Genomic DNA, 19919 nt, shown 5'->3' on the forward strand with positions numbered 1-19919 from the left:
ATTCTACATGGGTGTTACCATTGGGACGTCACGACCTCACCACCTCCAAACGGAGTGGCGCAAAAGTGATGTTCTGGCACCACGCAAGGGCACCTGGGGCTCCCTTTCCGCGGCACCAGAAGGAGCTCTGAAATGGAGCGCTTTCCTTAATTTGCGTCACTAGCGCAGCCTTTAGACAGCTGCGCCAGCGACACAAAGGAGAAAGGGGCCGAGCGGCCCCTTCCTCTTCTTCCCTGCCACTGTTGGCTCCAAGGACACCCCTTTCCAGGCCGCGGGGAAGCGGTCTGAAAAGCGGTGGATCAGGGCCTGAGAGGCTGCCGCTGTGGCAGCTGAGGTCCTGATCTGGCGGGGAAAGGGACGGGAACAGGCTGCCCCAAAAGGGCGATCTGTAAACCGTCAAGGTTAGATCCATTAGACTTGCCTCCCCCCTCTAATGATACCTCTAATGTTCCGATGTCAAAATTGATTGATACCATCCCCCCTGCACTAATCTGCCCGAAATTTTAGTATATTCCTACTGGATAGTTTTGATTCCTATGTGAAAAAGCAGAATACAAATAATAATAATAATAAAAATAATAATAATAATCCCCCATGGATACTGAGGACTGACTGTACATATTCTTAACTTTCTTCAAGTTGGGCTTGACTCATGGTAGCCATATGAATGAGATACTTCCAAGCCTCCTTTCTCCTTAACTGCCCTGCTGAGGTCCTGCAGGCTCAGGTCCATGGCCTCCTTGATTGAATCTATCCATCTGGTATATGGTATATCTCTTTCTACTGCGCTTTACCTTTCCTAGCATAATTGTCTTTTCTAGTGGGTCACCTCTTCTCATGATGCAGCTGAAGTATGTCAATCTGAAATTAATTATTTTGGCTTCCAGGAAGAGTTCAGGCTTGATCTGTTCTAGAATCCATTTGTTTGTCTTTTTGGCCATCCACTATATCCTTATGCTACTATTAATGACTCTGTATAGTTTTTAATTTGTATGGTTTTAAAATATGTTGCTAGCAGCCTTGAGTTCCATTATGGGGAGAAAGGTGGGATATATATTTGTTTCTTTGAATCCCACCAAAACACTGCTATCATAGTAAAAACAGTGTAAAAGGTAAGTGAATTATTTTACTGTAAATCATCACTATGGAAACAAGGATAAGGATAACAGAGAGAGGTTCCTTTTTAAAGAAAAGGTATCTAGAGCCCAAATTGTGCCCCTTGTTGATTTAAATATGCTATAAGGCATACCTACTGCTCAGGAGTGGGCTTCCAAATGTCTTTCGGTAACAATTCCTATTAATCTTTACCACTGGTAATGCTGTTAGGTGTTGGAGGCGAGGCAAGCCCCCCCCCCCCAAAAAAAAAAGAACAACAACCACCATCTGAAGCACCACAGTTGGACATCCCTTCTCTAGCCAAGAATATTAGTTGCTTCATGGCCTAGAACCTCTTGTGTTTTATCTAGAGTCCAGTAAAAGCAGAGATCTATAAACAGCATTATGACTTCACCTGTGGTGTTTGTTTGAGGATGTAAGAAGTGTAGGTGAGATGCTGAGATAAGCCAGTGCTTGTGCTTTGAGTTCCTCCACCTCCACTTGCTGAAGAGCCTGACTGCTGACCTGAAATAAATAACAGTTACATACTTAAATGTAGCACAGCTTAGCTCCATTATTCAAGCATTATATTAAATAGTTATCCTAAGCCACAGGGGGATAGAATAATCTCCTCTCTTATGCTAATCTCTTCGGTTAACATAATTACAATTTTCTCTAGCACACTAGTCTTCCTTTGTTTAACACTAACTGGTATTGTTTGTAGCCCGCAGAATGGCTCCTTGAGGTATGAGCAGCAGCTTCCCCTTCCCAGAAGGATTCTTGCTGTTTGTAGTAAGGTACAGTTTTGTGCCAGGAGGTAGATTTGCCAAGTTGGCCAAATTGGTGGCTGGTAACTGCAGTGTTGCCATTACTAGAATGAAAAGAAGAAACAGAGAAGGTTACACAGGTTTTCAAAGACTGCCCTATGCAAAGTGCTACTTTGATAAAACAAATAAAATCAGTGGCTTAAAAAAATCACCACTCTTGTATTACAACTATAATTTACACCTCCAGAAACTCTTCTGAAGACCATGCACTGATGACTTCCACTGTGATTACAATAATGTAATTTTTATACTTGGTTTAATGACCACACCATTTCAAACAGCAAGGAAATAGAAAAGCCACTGTTGTGGACAGCTTTAAACCCCCAGTTAGACAAGAGGAAGATAAATGCACATTACAATGCAGAATTGTACACAAATAATTAATTTTTGGAGGGAGCAAGATTCTTGTGGAGGGAGATGGCAGGGTAAGGGAATTAGTAAAACTGGTTGACTGAAGAAACTTGGCCATGCTTGATCTAGACATTAGTCACAAGAATATTACTGTAGATGAAGAGGTGATGTTTGATACACAGTAAGAAATATTAACTGCAATAGTACTAGAAGGTTTTTTGTCCAGTCTTAGAAAATGATTGATGTCCTGCCTAGACTACAGCAGGGGTGGAAACAATTGGACAACAATTCCTACCAGTCCTCACCAGCCTAGCCAATGGAGAGGAATGCTGGAAGTTGCAATCCAACACAATTTCCAAACTCTGGCTGAGAGAAATACTGCTGGACTTAGAAGATAATTACAGTATTCCCAAATTAAGCTAACTCTTAGTAATCAGTTAGTGTTAGGCAACCATAGGAACATAGCTGCCTATTGCTGAGTCAAAGCATTGGTCCATCCAGCCCAGTACTGTCAACTATGACTCACAGGAGTTTTCCAGAGTTTCAGGAAGAACATTATCCTAGTCCTACTTGTAGATCCATGGGATTCCTTGGTGGTTTCCCATCCCAGTACTAACCAGCTACAACTGAACCTACCAGTACTCAGATGGCTAGAAGGAGGAGGGGCCCACCATCCATACCATCTGAACTGAGGACAAAAATCAGAACAGCTTGAACAAATGCAGGGCTATGACTAACATCGTCATTTTTTCTTTCTTTCTCCTGTATGATTTTTAACAACTTTGCCTGATGAAGAAGCCAGTAGAGCTTTGAAAGCTTGCAACATGTATAATGTGCATTTTGGCTGGCCCCATGAAGGTATCATTTTGGGGGGATTTTTAACAATACTGTACTTTAAAATCAGGTGAGTTCAGGTTGGTACAGTAAATAACATTTATAATCCTGCAAAAGATAAACATAAAGATCACTTTACCTGAACCTTGGGGTCCACTCTTTGGAACTCCTGTTGATGGAACCTGAGCCTTTGTTAACGTCTGTACTGGCTGAGCAACAATGGTTCCTCCACCGCTACTCACAATAGCTTTTGCCACTCCTTGGGTTAAAACTTGTTTTCCTCCGACAGTCTTTGCTACTGAAGGGCCAGATTTTGCCACTAGTATCTGCCCACCGCCAATGGCCACAGCTTGCTTGACTGTTGCTGGTAAAGCTGAGCCAACTGGAACACTAACAATCTATAACAAAGTAAAACATGTTGCTTACATGACACAGCCACAACTGGACCGAAAAATATTAGTCAACTAAAAAAATTGGGCCTGCACTGCTAGCTGTGAGGAACAAGTGCTGGACAAGATTTTCTGGCACATAAGTACTATTTAGAGACGAGCCAGAGGTTGAAAAGTTACTTTTGGGACAACAACTTCCAGAATTCCCTAGCAGCATACTGTCTGAAAAAATAATTTTTCTAAATTGTATTAAATTTTCAGGTGGATCTGATAATTTTTATTCCTCTTTCTTTTCAGAGTCCATTAATGGGATTACTTTTAAAGAGGCAATATTTTGTGTTTTAGCATGTTCTAAATGGTTAAAGCTTCTTAGCAAACATAGCATTATCAGTAGACACTAACAGTGCTGTCACTAAAGATAGTTTTTATCTTGGAATACTCCTGTACCTGCAATTAGCCCTTGGCGGGATACACACCGCCATATAGTACGTACTGTATACGTACTAGGGTTAGGAAGGGGCGGTGCTTCCGCACCCCCCTAACCCTAGTATGTATACAGTACGTACAAGATGGCGACGCCCCTTCCACATGGGCGCCGCCATCTTTACGTACTGGACGCATAGCGTCCAGACGTGTCACGGCACCTATGACTCGCGAATGCGCCTGCGGCGCCTCGCAACGTCATAGAGGCGCCGCAGAAAGAAGCTCCGAAATGGAGCTTCTTTTTTGCTCCGCGCGGGAGTCGCGCGGTTTGGCTGCTGCGGCTCCCGCGCGGAGCAAATGGCAAAGCGGCGGTTTGTACCCCACCCTTATTTACTTGGTAATAGCAGTTACTTTACATACATATGAAGTTTATGTATGTAAAGTAACTGTTTCAAGCTCTGCTGCTATCTACCTGAGGCATCTATTACTCCTGTTTAATCTGCATCAGCACACACATGGGAAGAAACAACTCCAGTAGTCACTGCCATTAGGCAGCTCTGGCACAGAGGAATTTAAAACTGTGTACCTTAGATGATGCTGACCCCTCTCCTGTGCTCACAATCTGCTTCTGGGGTGACAAAGCGATCATGTGACCCCCTTTCACAGTAACATATTGCTGCACTGAAGCCTGAGAGACTGTCCCAGTTGCTGGCGCTGGCGATTGCTGGGGAAGTTCTCCAGGCTCTTGCTTTATTATGACCTTCAAATAAATCAGACAGAAATTAAGAATTTACAAAGCAATCCCATAGTCTTCCAACTGCCATCTAAGACAGATCAAGATGACCCGGAGGTCATACTCTGTCAGGAGAGAAAGAGTGGTATTTGTCCCTGAGTGGCCAGTTAGACCTACAGAAATCTGTACAGCCATTCATTTACTTCCTGCAGGAGGCAGCAGAAGGGCTTGAAATGTGGCATCCTGGAAACTGGTAGGACAAAAGTGGCCTTGGAACACTGGGCATGAGAACTTGTTATTCAGCAAGAGAGACTTCAGTATTGTGTATCCCTCAATGCCAGTGTGGGGCTGATATAACTAATCCTCACCACCAATAAAGCACAGAAAGGAGGAGCAACCCACCTTTGGGGAAAAGGTGGGATATAAATAAAGTGGCCAATTCATTCAGAAAAATTGGGGCACACAGAGCAGAGAAAAAGTAAGTCTGGCCATTCCCCACACTCTATTCTGTTCAAGCTGGTGCAAACTAGAAGAACTTTGGAAGGGGGACAGTATTTACCAATTTTAGCTCCTACTGACTTCTCTTAGGACTGCACTGTTAAGCTTTTAAAAAGGGAATAATTAAAAATTGCCTGTGAAAATGTTCTTAAACCCATTTTTCACTTTGTTTTCATCTCAGTAACTAATACCAAAGATGCTTTTAATGGCAGGTTCAAATGCCATCCTTCAATAATTTCCCTTGGGCTAAATCAAGGGAAGTAATACGCAACCATTAAAAGAGTGCTAGTGTACTCCTGCGTTGTTGCCACATCTGACTGACCACTGTGGGAACAATATGCTGCCTAAATAGGTCTTTTATTGCCATCCAATCAGGCTCTCCTTGACTTTCAGAAAGAATGAGAACATTTCTATAGGTGCATTGGTCAATGAAGGCTGCAATGGATAAATATTATTACTTATCTTTAAATAATCCTTTGTACAGAAAATATGGAGAATCATTGGGGTGCAGTGGTTTGACTATGACTCTGGAAAACAGGGTTCAATTCCACACTTAGCCATGGAAACCCATTGGGTTACTCTGGACAAGTCACATGGTCTCAGTCCCAGAAAACGATATGATAGGGTCACCATAAGTTGGAAATAACTTTAAGGCATACAACAACAACTATGGAAAATATTTACAAATGCTGCAGCCACTGTGCATGAAGATATTTTAAAAAATGAAGAGAGAAGATAATGGAAAAGATATTACATAACAGAAAGAGAATTCCATCATTCTTTCTTTTGAAGAAAAGGTACGAAACTAGCACATTCTAAACCTTTTGATACATGTCCAGAACCCCAAGGAGCAAGGAGTAAAAACCACAAAGTTCAAAGCATATGTTTAAAATGTTTTATGGCATGTCTCAGTGTGAAATGGGACAGCTGCTGTTGCTATGTGCTTAAAAGAGAATCACAGTACCTTTGTAAACGTTCCAGGTCCTCCTGTCATAGATTTAGGGTTTTGTACCTTGGAATGACTCCCAATTGGACAAAGAGGGGGCATGGTTGCAAAGAGTGAGTCCTCCTGCTAAAATAAATAGACAATGGCACACTGTTAAGCTAGATGCCTTTTTATTTTTAAGTGTTATGATTTAGTTACAAGAAATGAACATATCTAAGAAAAAAAATGTAAACCATCCTTAGGTCTACAAAATATCTAGTCTTCATTTCAATCCACAGAACCAGTTGAGGAATATAATGTAGTACTGATTTTAGTTACTCCAAAATTCTATCCAGGACTAGGACATAAAACTGATTACAATGGTAATGGTGTAAAACAATTAAAATGTTTTATTTTTAACTAATTAATTGGTGAGACACAACTGTGATAGGTAAATCTGAGAGTTAATTGTTAATTATTTTAAAGACTTTATATGATTACAATACTGTATATGCCCATACCTTTTAATAATGGCATCTTTAGTTATGAAAAAATACACATTGCAGTACTTCATTCAGTACTGAAAACTTGATGATAGGGAAATTTAATTAATAAAGTGAACTGCGTGTTTAATTGAGAATGGCAGAACAGGAATAGTTAATTGCAAAAATACAGATTTTTCTGCAATTAACTATTCCTGTTCCACCATTCTCAACTAAACACAATGTTCTCAACTAAACATGCTGTTCATTTTATTAATTAAATTTCCCTGTCATCAGGTTTTCAGTATTGAGTGAAGTACAGCAATGGGTATTTTTAATAACTAAATATACCATTATTAAAAGGAATAACCATATATAGTATTGCAGTCACATAAAAGTCTTTAAAATAATTGTGTCTCACCAATTAACTAGTTAAAACAAACCATTTTAATTGGTAAATAGCTCTGGGAAAGGAAAACTACTGTACTGTTTAAGCCAATATATTTAGAAGTGGATGTGGACTTTGCTGCATAAGTGATCCTGGTTTGAATGAGCATGTTTATGGCAGCACTGCATGGGAAACACATGGGTTTTGCTTTTCAGGTGCACGCAGCTGCTTCTTAACTAATGGGAGAAGCTGGGGTGGGAGTGAGGGACAAACACATTGCATGCTGATGTCTGCTAATACAGATGTCTAGTCTCAGCTCCCAATTTAGAGTTCATATTTCAGATAGCATGAAGACTATACATAAGTAACTCCTTTTACAGCTGAGATGGGGAAGCTATGACCCTTAGACTAAAATTCATATTAAGACTGGTATTATGTTTGGGACATATACTGTACATGTGTAAGTTTCTCATATGCATTCACATGTTCCTTTTTACATGCTGGATGCATTGATATTCTCTTCTTCCCTCCATAGCAGCCAATGTCCTGCTCCTGACTTACTGAGCAACCACTCAAGAATGGGTATTCCCTGCTTTGGGGAGAGAGGGCAGGATCACAGAAGCATCTCCCCATAGCCAGACACAAAATGAAGACATCAGTGCTGAGATCCACTGGGATCCTCTGGAAGTTTCAGTGCTGCTGTAAGTGCATAGTCAGACACTTCTGAGATCCTGCCTGCTCCCCATGAAGCAGGGAATGGCTATGGTGGTGGTGAGGTTCAGAAGCTGTTCAGCAAGTCAAAAGGTGATGGTGATGGTGGGGGTATATGGCAGGTCTAGCACAGGCCTGCATGCTGACCTACTACACTAAGTTGAGCCATACAAGATGGCAGCTGCAGTGTTGAGAATCAATGAGAGAACTAGACAATCTTGCAATATGGCAAACTCCATCTATTTCTGAGCCTGGTATTGCCCATGAACAGCTGAGCTCCTCCAAAAGCAGAGGAAGCAAAGCTCTGGAAGAATAGCAGCTCATCTGCATACTTCTTCACATCAGTCTTTGTTGAAGTTGCCAAGAGTAAAGAAGCAGATCAATGACTGCAGTTCAAACTGGAAGGAGGTCTCAGGGGGAGTGCCTCAAGGTTGTGTCCTAGCCCTATTACTCTTCAACATTTTTATCAATGTATTAGATAGAGGAGGAATCCTTATCAAGTTTGCAGATGACACAAAACTGGTTTGTGTGTGTGCCTAAGAATCGGAAAATAGGAACAAATCTCAAAAGGACCTATATAAAATAGAAAATTGGACAGAAATGAATATAATGAAATTCCAGAGACAAATACAAAATTCTACATTTAGGCCATAAAGATTAAATGCATAGGTGTAGCATGTGGGATACATGGTTCAGCAATAGTCCATGATAAAAGGATCATAGGATTATTGTTGATAATAAGTTAAACATGAGCCAGTAGTCTGATGCTGCAGCAAAGAGAGGGAATGCTAATTTAGCTTGCATTAATAGAACTACAGCTTCCAAGCTGAGGTAGGTAATAGTCCCAATGTATTTTGTGCTAGTCGGGTCTCATCTGAAATACTGCATTCAGGTCTGGGTGCCTCATTTTAAGAAGGATATAGACAAGTTAGAGAAGGTTTAGGGAAGGGCAAAAAGGATGATAGAACGTATGAACAAAACATATGAAGAAAGGTTGAAGGAGCTGGGCACGTTCAGTTTGGTGAAGAGAAGACTGAGGGGTGACTTGACTGCACTTTTAAATACCTCACATGGGCTGTCACAGAGAGGAGAGGGCAGGCCTGTTATCAGCTGCCCCAAGGATATGACCAAGTATAATGGTATGAAGTTCAGAAGGTGAGATTTTGATTGAACATTAGAAATAACTTCTTCACAATAAGAGCAGTTCAACAATAGAACCAATTGTCTAGAGAAGCGATGAGGTCTCCTTTTCTGGATATCATCAAAAAGAGACTGGACAGCTACCTGATGGGGATGGTTTAATTCAGCGGTCCCCAAACTGTGTCCTGTAAGGGATTTTGGACTTCAGCTCCCAGAATCCCAGACTATTGGCCAACATAGCTGAGGCTTCTGGGAGCTGAAGTCCAACGTTTCTTCTAGTGCACAGTTTGGGGATCACTTGTTTAACTGGAGATCCGGCACTGAGTAGGAGGTTGATGACTTAGTGGCCCACAAGGCCCTTTCCAACTCTATGATAATATGATTCTCCCCACTGAATTTTCCTGTGGGCCAATGATCCTTTCCAGGGGAAAAAAGGTTTTTATCCTGACTTTACAGGACAATCGTGCTCATATGCTAATTTCTGCAACACATTAAGCAACTGAAAAAGCTAAGTACACAGAAAATTAACTTATTTAATATGTTGTAATCAGCTTAGAGAGAGAGAGAGAGAGACACTCCCAAAAAGAGAATAGGAAAGCTAAGATGCAAATACCATTGTTCCTTAAAGTGATCTAGCTAATTACAAATAAGTCTCTTTGAATAGTATTATGAAGTTATAAAAGGGTGCACTGAAATGTGTCAGTTTTTGCTAGAAATTCAAAAGCCTGTGAAGTACTATTAGCAATTTTCTGGAACAATCCAGCTTTGTATCTTTAATACTACTTTCCAAGCCCCAAAATAGCAACATTATTCCTCTCTGACAGATCAGAAAGTCAAAATTAATTGCTCCCAATTTTGGTGAGGTTCCAAATCACCACCAGAGCCATGGAATCCCTTTCACCTCACAAAGGTTTAGATAAATATTATTTTGATAATGGTAGCTATAGATCTGTCCATCTCTTTGCTTGCCCTGAATACTGTTCTAGCAATATAAATCGCTTTATAGAAGAAAATATCACATTTATCCAGAAATGCTATTTAAAAAAACCCTCAACCTGTTCAATAAGCTGATTTGGGGGGATCTAGAGCATGTGGTGACTACAGAGATCAGAGCTTCTTCCATCAGTCTTATATAACAGAGCACTGCATCACCCTGAAAGAATAAACAGGACCAGAGCTGCAACTTTATGCAATTATTTGGGAGTCAGTTCTGTTGAACTCAGCAGGATTTATTTGGAAATAATGCAAATGACTGTATTGAAAATATGCATTTTGGATTCCTCCCCTCCCCACTAGAACAACCAAACCATTTATTGGAACAGAAAGCCCCCTGGAACAATATCACAATGTACCATTATTTCCAGAGAAAAATCCATTGAGGAAGTGCACAGCTGCCCCCACTGACTACAGAGGAAGCAGACATCTACCAAATATTCCTGAAGGAATTCCCCTGGGACAATGCTGTGTCATGATGTAGTATTGCTCCTTACATGTATTTTGCCCAAAGGACATGTTAACTGTAAAACAAGCCAACTGTAAAACAAACAATTCTCACCCACCTTACTTTAAAAGACAAGGTACCTCCTTCCCAAATCTTAAAGTCTGTCCATGATTTTAATCCATTTTACTCTCAAAACATAACAAACCCCACTGGGCTTTGGCCCGATATCAGTATTTGGCTCAACAAAATTTGTGATACTGCATTTGTCCAGGCCTCAGAGGGAGAGAAGAATGCTAGACCTGATCTCCCCCCCCCCCACCATTCCCTTCTCCTTTTGTGCCGTGTCTTTTTAGATTGTAAGCCTGAGGGCAGGGAACCGTCTATTATCCCCTCTGTTTTAAGCTGCCTGAATTCCCAGTGATTGGGCGGCATAGAAATAAATCCTATTATTATTATTATTAGGATAATAAAGCCATGGAGAGAGAGCACATGAGAAACTTTGCAGAAATCTCTGAAAGACCCACCATTATATGATGGAGGGGAAGGCTGCTGCTGGTGGGGGAATGAAGACATTTAACCAGGGGCCCATTCACACTACATACTGTAAATATAGCTTTGTGGTTCCATCCTACTGAATCCTGAGGTTTGTAGTTTGGTGAGGCACTAGATCTCTATGGCTGAGAACTCCAGCCAGAGAGATCTAGTGGCAACTGAACTATGGCAACTGAAGCGGAATAATAGCACTATAATGGTACAGTATGAATACACCTCAACTCTACAACGTGATTTTAGAGCTAGACACTGAACCAACACAGGAGCAGAAATGCAAGTTCCAGAATACTGGACTTAAGAACAATAGTCAGAATGTACTATACACAATTTTATGGCAAGTTTTTAGAACAGGAAGAAGAGCCAGTCAAAAGGATGTTACCTTAACAGTAGAGGTTACAAAACTGCTTCCATGGATCTTTGAGACTGGAGACCCTGCCCCATGAGAAGCCTGGGAAACATTTGTAACTTTACTTGCAGGGCTTCCTACATATTGGAAAAGACAGTGAACACATGAGCATAATACATAATGTAATTGCTTGCCAAACAATGTGTGGAATAAGACAACAGCTGTCTGATCACACTAACAGTAAAAATGAGGTAAAACAGAGGCAAAGGGACACTTGCTTCTCACCCATAAAATAGCCATGAGGTCTGGCACCTGTTCAGTAGCAAATCTCCCAGGCTCACTACTGGGAAACCATAGGTGCATATGAATCCACTTCTTGCAAATTTGATGGATCTGGCAGATCTTCTATACTGACTCTACCAGGACTGGGTGAATTTAAGGAGTGAGAGAGGTTACTGTTGTTCCCTATACATCTTAGCAGAGCTTCTGATCAAGACCTAAGGAGGAAAAAAACCACTTCCTTCTTCAGCTTCTCTATGTCAGAAGCAGGAAACCACATGAGAGCCAGTTTTCTACTCCCTGCTCCCTCCTGCACTGCAGCCCCCATGTGACAAAATGCCTAAGTTTCCCTTCCAAAATGGTGACCAGAAGTGACATCATGTCACCTCCTTTTGCTATTTTGTGTGTGTGTGTGGGGGGGGGGAATGAAATGAATGAAGGGTTTTTTACATGTTTGCTCATATATAGGGAACTTTTTCGAGTGGATGGGATAAAGGCAAATTAAGACTTTTTTTTTAAAAAAAAGTAGGCTCCAGGAGTCACATATGACTGGGCTACACTTCCCCACCTCCTTGTAATAACTATGCCATTAAACAGAGGGGACATGAAAGGGAAGGGAAGGAACATGCTTACAATGCAATAGAATTGCCAGTGTAGGGAACTGTCTTCAGTAGTACTTCAGCTGACATGGAAGATCTATCTGTAGTTATTTACATGCAATAGGTCGCTTACATATAACCAATTTCTTTATGTAAAATGGTGAAAATGCAAGTGAAAAAAGCTGACAGTAACACCTGACACCTATAACCTCCCAGGGCAAACTGCTTTAAAGGACAAGAAATAAACAGAGCTGCCACGAATCTAAAGCAAGGCTGGAAAACTATACTTCTTGAAGCTGTTGAATTACAACTCCCATCATTACTGATGACTGGCCAAGATGTCTGGTGCTGATAGGAATTTGAGGACAACAATGGAGTAGTGTTGGACTAGTTTCTGAGAGGCCCAGATTTACCAGTCACTCTTGTTCATTCAGCCTATCTACCCCACATGCTTCTTATAAGGAAAATCTGAGGACATTGAAGAATGATAGGACATAAATATACATAATAAACATAAAAACATTTGGAAAGCCAGATTCTCTAAAACATGCTCCCCAATGCCGTCTATGGGGAAGAGCAATTTTTTAAGCTAATTTTTAAAAAAGAAATTAAGTCCCTTGGGCCTTTAACTATGGGGCTCGACAGACAGACGGTCTGGAGCTGCCATTTTCCCTCTGGAGGGAGCCAGCAGCAACCAAACTGCGTGGGCTCTGTCCGCACCAAAAAGAACCCACTAAAAGTGGGTTTCTTTTGGCATGCGTGGGCGCCACCATCAGTGCACCATTGCGCAGTGTGTCGTGTCGATGATGCAAAGTGCGACGCCCCGACACTTGCGTCATCATGGCAGCCCCCATATGGACGGGAGGCCACCATGATGGCATCAACCATACGGGCTAGGGTTCAGGAGCGTGCAGTTGCTGTGTGTCCCCAAACTCTAGAATCAGTGTGGACACGCCCTTCCCGCCCGTCTGTCTCAGGCCAATGACTGTCAAGATAAGGGTGAGGCACATAAGTCTCGGGCTGCAACTACACTGCAGAATTAATGTAGTTTGACACTGCCATGGCTCAATGCTATGGAATTCTGGGACTTGTAGTTTTTTGAGATATTTAGCCTCCTTGGTCAGAGAGCTCAGTGCCACAACAAACTACAAATCCTAGGACTTCATAGTATGCAGCCATGGCGGTTAAAACTGTGTCAAGCTGTATTAATTCTGTAGTGTGGCAGCAGCACTGGTTGTTAAACTTCTGGGGAAATAGTGAGATATTAAAATGAGAAAAAAGCAAGAACTGAGATACTATGCATACTGTTCTGTGTATAATACACACCTGTGCTTGCAGCCACTACTCCAACTGTTTGGGCAGGTTTGTCCACAATAACGTAAGGGTTATTGACTATTGGGGTGGCAGCCCCTTGCTTCATATGCACTGGAGTTGAGGTTGGGGTACGAGGTAGCGGAGAAGGACTGGGGGTTGATATTGGAGACCCTAAAAAACAGAAAGGAACTTCCAGTGATGTCTGGCAGACACCAAAGTAATGATAAACAACGATAGCAGTAATGTGGAGAACTGCATGTTTTTTGGTGATAAAACTATTATCAACTCTACTGTAAAAAAGCAGTTCCATGAAAACCAGGCAGCTACCACTTTTTCTCAAGCTACATATTCTTGTAGAGGAAGGAAACTAGGCTAACTCAAGATGCAGTATTTTCCACCACAAGTCCTATAGTAAACCACACAAGACCACATGAACTGTTGGCTTCTTCAATCACAAATCAAACAGAGGCTGGATGGTCATCTGTCGGGGATGCTTTGATTGAGATTTCTTGCATGGCAGGGGGTTGGACTGGATGGCCCTTGCGGTCTCTTCCAACTCTATGATGCTATGATTCATTTCATTGTCTCTACATGCACGTTGGTCCTTGCAGGCTACAAGTGAGCAGCCTCACTTGGTACCATCTCAGGCTTCAGACCTGATTTGTCAAAAAGATGGCCACCATCTATGGGTATTTCTGGCAAATAATAATAATAATAATAATAATAAAATTTATTTGTGTTTCCCCGCCTCTCCCAGTGGATCAAAGCGGGGTTACAGACTATGGCGGGATACAAACCGCCATTTAGTACGTATACAATACGTACTAGGGTTAGGAAGGGGCGGTGCTTCCGCACCCCCCTAACCCTAGTACGTATTGTATACGTACAAGATGGCGGCGCCCCTTCTACATGGGCGCCGCCATCTTTACGTACTGGACGCACAGCGTCCAGACGTGTCGCGGCGCCTATGACGTCGCGAGTCCGCGCCAGGCGCCTCGTGACGTCATTGAGGCGCCGCAAAAAGAAGCTCCGAAATGGAGCTTCTTTTTTGCTCCGCGCGGGAGTCGCGCGGTTTGGCTGCTGCGGCTCCCGCGCGGAGCAAATGGCGGCGGCAGCGGCGGACTGCCGCAAAGCGGCGGTCTGTACCCCGCCTATATTAGATAGAAAGAAATAATATAATCAATATAAGGTCAATCAGTTTATTCTGATCTTAGTGCACACACAATTAGATATACCATATATGTCATACCTGATACAATCTTGCAGCTCATGGTGATTGGCTGGAAAGACTTGCCGGGAGATTCAGCAGGGCTTGGAATTCTGCCTTGAGGTATGATTTTGCAACTAGCTGCAATGGGCTGAAAAGCTGAGTTGCCATGAGAGCCAAAAGTAACTTTCTGGGTTGCAAGCTTAGTGGGAGTCCGTTCTAAAGATGATGGCAGGGAATAAAAGGCTGTATGTCTCTCAGTTTCAGTACTAAAACCTGATGGATAAATACAAAAGGGGGAAAGTGCTGCAAAGTTTATTTAAGTTGAAAATCAAAAAGTTATACAGAAATGTTAGAAATCGCACCCTCCACCATTTCTTGTTCCTTCTGTTTTGGAAGCATTTCTAATTATTCTGAAGGCCACCCACTCCACAGCAGCAGGTGCTTTCCTATTGAGACTGGAAAGATGAATATTATTCTCTAAAATGCCTCTCTCCTTGGGGATTATGTTACCCACTCAGAAACAGAGCACATATAGCATAGTTAAAATTATGTTCTCTACTCAGAAGATAGTGAACTGTTCTTTGTTGGAGATTTTAAAACAGTGATTGGGTGGCCATCTCTCAGGAGTGCTTTAGTTATGTACTGCTTCCTGCATGGCACGGGAGATGGATTAGATCAGGGGTAGGCAACCTGCGGCCCGCGGGCCGGATGCGGCCCGGTAAGGCCTTGGGACCGGCCCCAGCCCGGTCCTGCCGCCGATTGCCGCCGGAGCCTTTGGCCTCTCGCATGAGGGCGTGGGGCCTTTGGCCTATCAGGAGGAGGTGGGCAAGGGGGGGCAAGAGGCAGGCAAAGGGGGCAATTGTCTATAGAAGCCTCAGAAACATGCATTTATATTAACATTTTTTTTAAAAATCAGCATTTTTTTTGTGTGTCCTCCATTTTTTATAAAAAAGTGTCCTCCATTTGAAAATTGTGTCCTACATTTGTCCTGGTTTATTTATTTAAATTTTTTTTAAATTATTTAATTATTTATTTTTTGGCTTCGGCCCCCCAGTTGTCTGAGGGACAGCAACCCGGCCCCCGGCTCAAAAAGATTGCCTACCCCTGGATTAGATGGTCTTGAGGTCTACCAACTCAATGGTTCTATAAGCTATGAGAATCCATATGTGTTCTACAACATCAGTGTGTTAAAATGTTTGTACAGATACATCTGTATCTGCTCATGCTCTTTTTCCCCAGGCTGTCTACTTCATCCACCCAAGGTTTTTTTTCCTTACCTTTTTCAGTAGAAGCATCTGCAATAGGTTCATGTATTTGCTTTATTGGTGAAGATGATTTCACAGGAGCTGGCATATTTAATGGCAAATGCAATGAGTTGGAGGCATCAGAAAGATCAGAATCTGATGAGTGGGAGAACAGATATTCTTCTCTCAGAGAATGACGATGCAACTCAACATCCACAACCTTTCAGGAGGCAAAGGAAGAGTACTGTGAGGCAACTATACCCATTTTAAAAAGAAAAAAAAAATCTGCAGAGAGGATTTGTAATATACTTTGGTATTAAGGACATTTAGAAGCCTGCATCCACCAGCAGGAGTGCTTGCTTTGGAAGTAATTGTGCTGAAAAACTTAAAATGAACCAAATAGATGCACCAGAAGAGCAAATTTTGGTTAAATTGTGTTTGTTGCAATCAGCATGAATGTCAAATCTAATGCACTAAAACAGTGGTTCTAAATATTTGGTCCTCCTGATGTTCTGGATTTCAGCTCCCAGAATCTTCCAGGCAGTATAGCCAATGGTCAGGGATTCTTGAAGCTGAAATTAAAAAAAACATCTGGAAAGCAAGTTTTGAGAAATCACTGGTCTAAAGCAGGGGTTCCAAAAGTTTTTGACTTGCGGAGCCCTTTTTAGAATCAATTTCTATGGCGGACCCCCTAAGAGGCCTACCCTATGTCTTACAAGTTAATGGTGTTTAGGAGTAATGTTACTTTTTGTTTCTTATTCTTTAATTTCATTCAATTTTTATTTCTTTCATTTGCTTGGCCGCAGAGCACCCAGGAAGTGCATGAGGAGCCCTAAGCGCTCTTTGGAGCACAGGTTGGGAACCGCTGGTCTAAAGGATCATATTGTCTTATTTCTGCTATGTTCTATACTGACTCAGCCTGAGCAGCTGGGAATGACAAATGTCAGAATTAATTACACATAAATAAAGAATAATATGGGGAAATGCACATGCTCTCTAACTATAATGGGATATATCGAACATCAATTCCACCTAGAGTATGTCCACTGAAATCAATGAGATCTGATTATCAAGTTCCATTCTAACAGATCCTCTCTAGTGAGGACTAAGATTTGGTCCAATTTTTTAAAAAAGAAACTTTCTTTTTTTTAGTATTTCAGTTCCCTCCCCAGATGTTCAAGACTGAATGCCCTCTCCCTTCCACTCACAGGAAAGAACCTACCACTACTGTAAACTTATCTGAGATGCCCAAGTTTTCCTTTCTTGTACCATTCTGAACAGGATGGGGAATATGCAACCGTCTGGAAACTGTTGGATTACAACTCCCACCAGCTGTACCCAGCTCAGCCAATGGTGAAACATGATAGGAATTTCAGTCTGGAAGCACATGTATACCAATGCTAGCACAAGTCACACTGATTGGGAGTTAATCCAATTACTTTTCAGTCAATAAAAATACACAATTCACATTGCTTTTCAACATGCAAACTACTTGAGAGTCATTAACCAGCCATATTTCTTCACTGTTTTTTCATTGCAAGGAAAGTTTCATAACTTTTGCAAGAAAAGTCTAAAAAACCTTTTTAAAAATCATACCGTTTCAGCACCTAGCGTCTGTAGACCAGTGTATGTTCTATCCAACTGCATGAAACAAACACGTAAAGCACAATATTACTGTTTCAAATAGAAAGAGGAGCAAATAAACACAGATGATTTCACAGATACACAGGAATAAAATTTTCTCTCTCGTGTATGTGCCACATGTTTCTGCAAACCTGTGATGCAGAATTTTCCAAAGATAAGCACACACAAACACTTTGTTACCATTTACTAAAATGCTAAACTTGTTCCTTCACCATACTAGCATATTATCTACTTTGTGTATCTTGATAAGATCACATTAGGCTAAGGCTGATTTTAACACTACCAAATAATGTGCTCTATCTATGTTCTTTCAGTTGTTCCAAATGTTCTTAGAGCTTTGGCCAAATTTTCAACAGTTTGAATTGATGTATTTGTTCTTCCCAAATATTTGTTGAATGTGCCACATAAAAAAGAATATAGTGTGTACTGTCTCAAGCCAATGCCTGTCATGTAATATTGGAATAAGGAAAACTTTATAAATATCAAATTACCAGAAAAGCAACATCTAAACTGTCATCTAATTATATAATGCATTTTTAGACTGTTTAAACTATTCTTACTGTTCCAAATCATTTTGACCTGTTTGAATTTATTGTACACTACCCTGAGATCCTTGGGTATGGAGTGGAATACAAATATTTTAAGAAAGAATGAACCAGAATGAATTAGTATCACACTGAGAGGCAATTAAAAGCATAATGTTTCATGGAGGACCCAGTGAAAGTCACCTTCTTCATTACTGAAATAGCTATATGTTCATCAGATTTGAAACTGGTGTTGTTAAATGTTTTCAAGTCAAGCCTGATGTATGTTGAATCTATCCTAGGTTTTTTTTATTTTTACAAGTTGTAGTCAGAGTTTTCCATTGCTTTGCTTTTAGGCTGAAAAAATACGACTTGCTCAAGATCACCGAGTGGGTTTCAATGCCTGAGTGGGGATGTGAACCCTAATCTCCTGGAGCCCTAGTCCTGAACTCAAACTACTACATCAGTAGCTCTCAAGCACTACTGGAAAGCAGGATTAAAATACAAAATGACCTTCACAATAATTTGAAGCTCTGTTTGTGCACGTACACGCATGTGTGTATCTTCAAGTCCACTGATGAATATGGCTGGAAAAAGTTCTTTTTTTTCATGTCAGTATTTCCTTTCAGGGAAAATCTCATCAGGAGAGTTTCAGGAGAGAGAATGCCCTGTGGTTAAAAAAACACGCTGCATCCCCTTGCCTTTAACTTTTTTTAAAAAAAAATTAAAGAGAGGATTAGGGTGCATCTACGCTGCAGCAATAAGGCAGTCTGACACCATTTTAACTGCCATGGCTGCATACAACAGAATCCTGCAATTTTTAGTTTTGAGAGGCACCAGCACTCTTGAGCAGCTAAAGACATGGTAAAACTAGGATTCTGGAGGGTGGAGCTACAACAGTTAAAGTGGCATCAAATTACATTATTTCTATATTGTAGATGCACCCTTTAGATTGTCCTGTGCAAATTAACCAAGTGAAAACTAGCCTAGCTTTAATATCTAAAATATCTTACTAATTTAGCCTTGCATAAGTGTGTATTTTATAGATAGCAATTTCTTGAAAATGTATTTTTTGAAGTATGGTTAGTTTAAATAAATAAATTTATATGCCTAGCTCATGTTCATGTTACACGTACTTGCCCTTTACTTTTTCCCTTCTTTAAAAAACGTTTCCTTTTCCCTCTCCTCTTTCTTTTGTTTCTGGCCCTGAACACCCCCGCACCCCCGCTCTCTGTTGCTGCAGTTTTCTAGCTCTTGCAGCAAACAACTGGCAGTTGTCTTCCCACACAGTACTTGACCTGGCACCACTGCTTTCATAATGAGGTGCCCAGCCATGTTATCAACTCTGACCTCAGAGTAACTCACCCCTGCTAGGTAGCTCTCATGCAACCACGAGTGAAGGCAGGTGCAAAGAGAGTCAAAAAACCACAGCAAAAGATGAGTTATTTAAATAAGGGTTTGGAGAGGAAGCTCCGAAAAAGGTGCAGGCATCATGAAGACTATCCAGACTCAATTCGGAGTTTTGGCCCTATGCCTTGCAAAAAGGGCACACTGAGCCTGAGGGAATTTGGGGTAAATCGCTCATGCAGATAAGCCTTTTGTTATCAAAATTTTAAAATCCATTAAAAAAAAAGCTAAATCCCAAGTGCTATTGCATAGGCACCACCTGTGCATGCATAAGTTACACAAACTCTCTAAACAAAGACAAAATTAACAAGAGAAGAATGATTGCCACATTAGTTTTTATGGCAGCACACATGCGTAAACACATTTGTTGTTGTTGTTGTTGCTGTGTTACTTCAAGTTGTTTCCAACTTATAGTGACCCTATCAGGAAGTTTTCTTGGCAAGATCTGTTCAGAGAGGGTTTGCCATTGCCTTTTTCTGGGGCTGAGAGTATGTGACTTGCCCAAGATCTCCCAGTGGACACACAAACAAAATGAAATTCTGTCCTGTAAGCATTACCACTGA

The 19919-nt window shown here is 41.3% G+C and overlaps 1 protein-coding gene across 3 annotated transcripts in view; it reads right to left on the reverse strand.

The window, feature by feature from the left end:
* Positions 1-19919, reverse strand: part of YEATS2 (YEATS domain containing 2) — a 68529-nt gene that overhangs the window by 24076 nt on the left and 24534 nt on the right. Inside the window, exons 9-18 of one of the 3 annotated variants that reach the window (XM_042457902.1) lie at positions 17378-17422; positions 15815-16001; positions 14577-14810; positions 13340-13498; positions 11169-11272; positions 6115-6219; positions 4506-4679; positions 3247-3505; positions 1805-1966; positions 1511-1620 (exon numbers count right to left, since the gene is read on the reverse strand). In XM_042457902.1, the coding sequence (XP_042313836.1) occupies positions 1511-1620; positions 1805-1966; positions 3247-3505; positions 4506-4679; positions 6115-6219; positions 11169-11272; positions 13340-13498; positions 14577-14810; positions 15815-16001; positions 17378-17422 (1539 nt within the window). Of the gene's footprint in view, positions 1-1510; positions 1621-1804; positions 1967-3246; positions 3506-4505; positions 4680-6114; positions 6223-11168; positions 11273-13339; positions 13499-14576; positions 14811-15814; positions 16002-17377; positions 17423-19919 lie in introns of all 3 variants that reach the window. The other 2 variants (XM_042457901.1, XM_042457903.1) reach the window with 2 other exon arrangements.

This window comes from Sceloporus undulatus, chromosome 3 (genome assembly GCF_019175285.1).
Source record: "Sceloporus undulatus isolate JIND9_A2432 ecotype Alabama chromosome 3, SceUnd_v1.1, whole genome shotgun sequence".
In the NCBI taxonomy this organism is placed as follows: Eukaryota; Metazoa; Chordata; class Lepidosauria; order Squamata; family Phrynosomatidae; genus Sceloporus; species Sceloporus undulatus.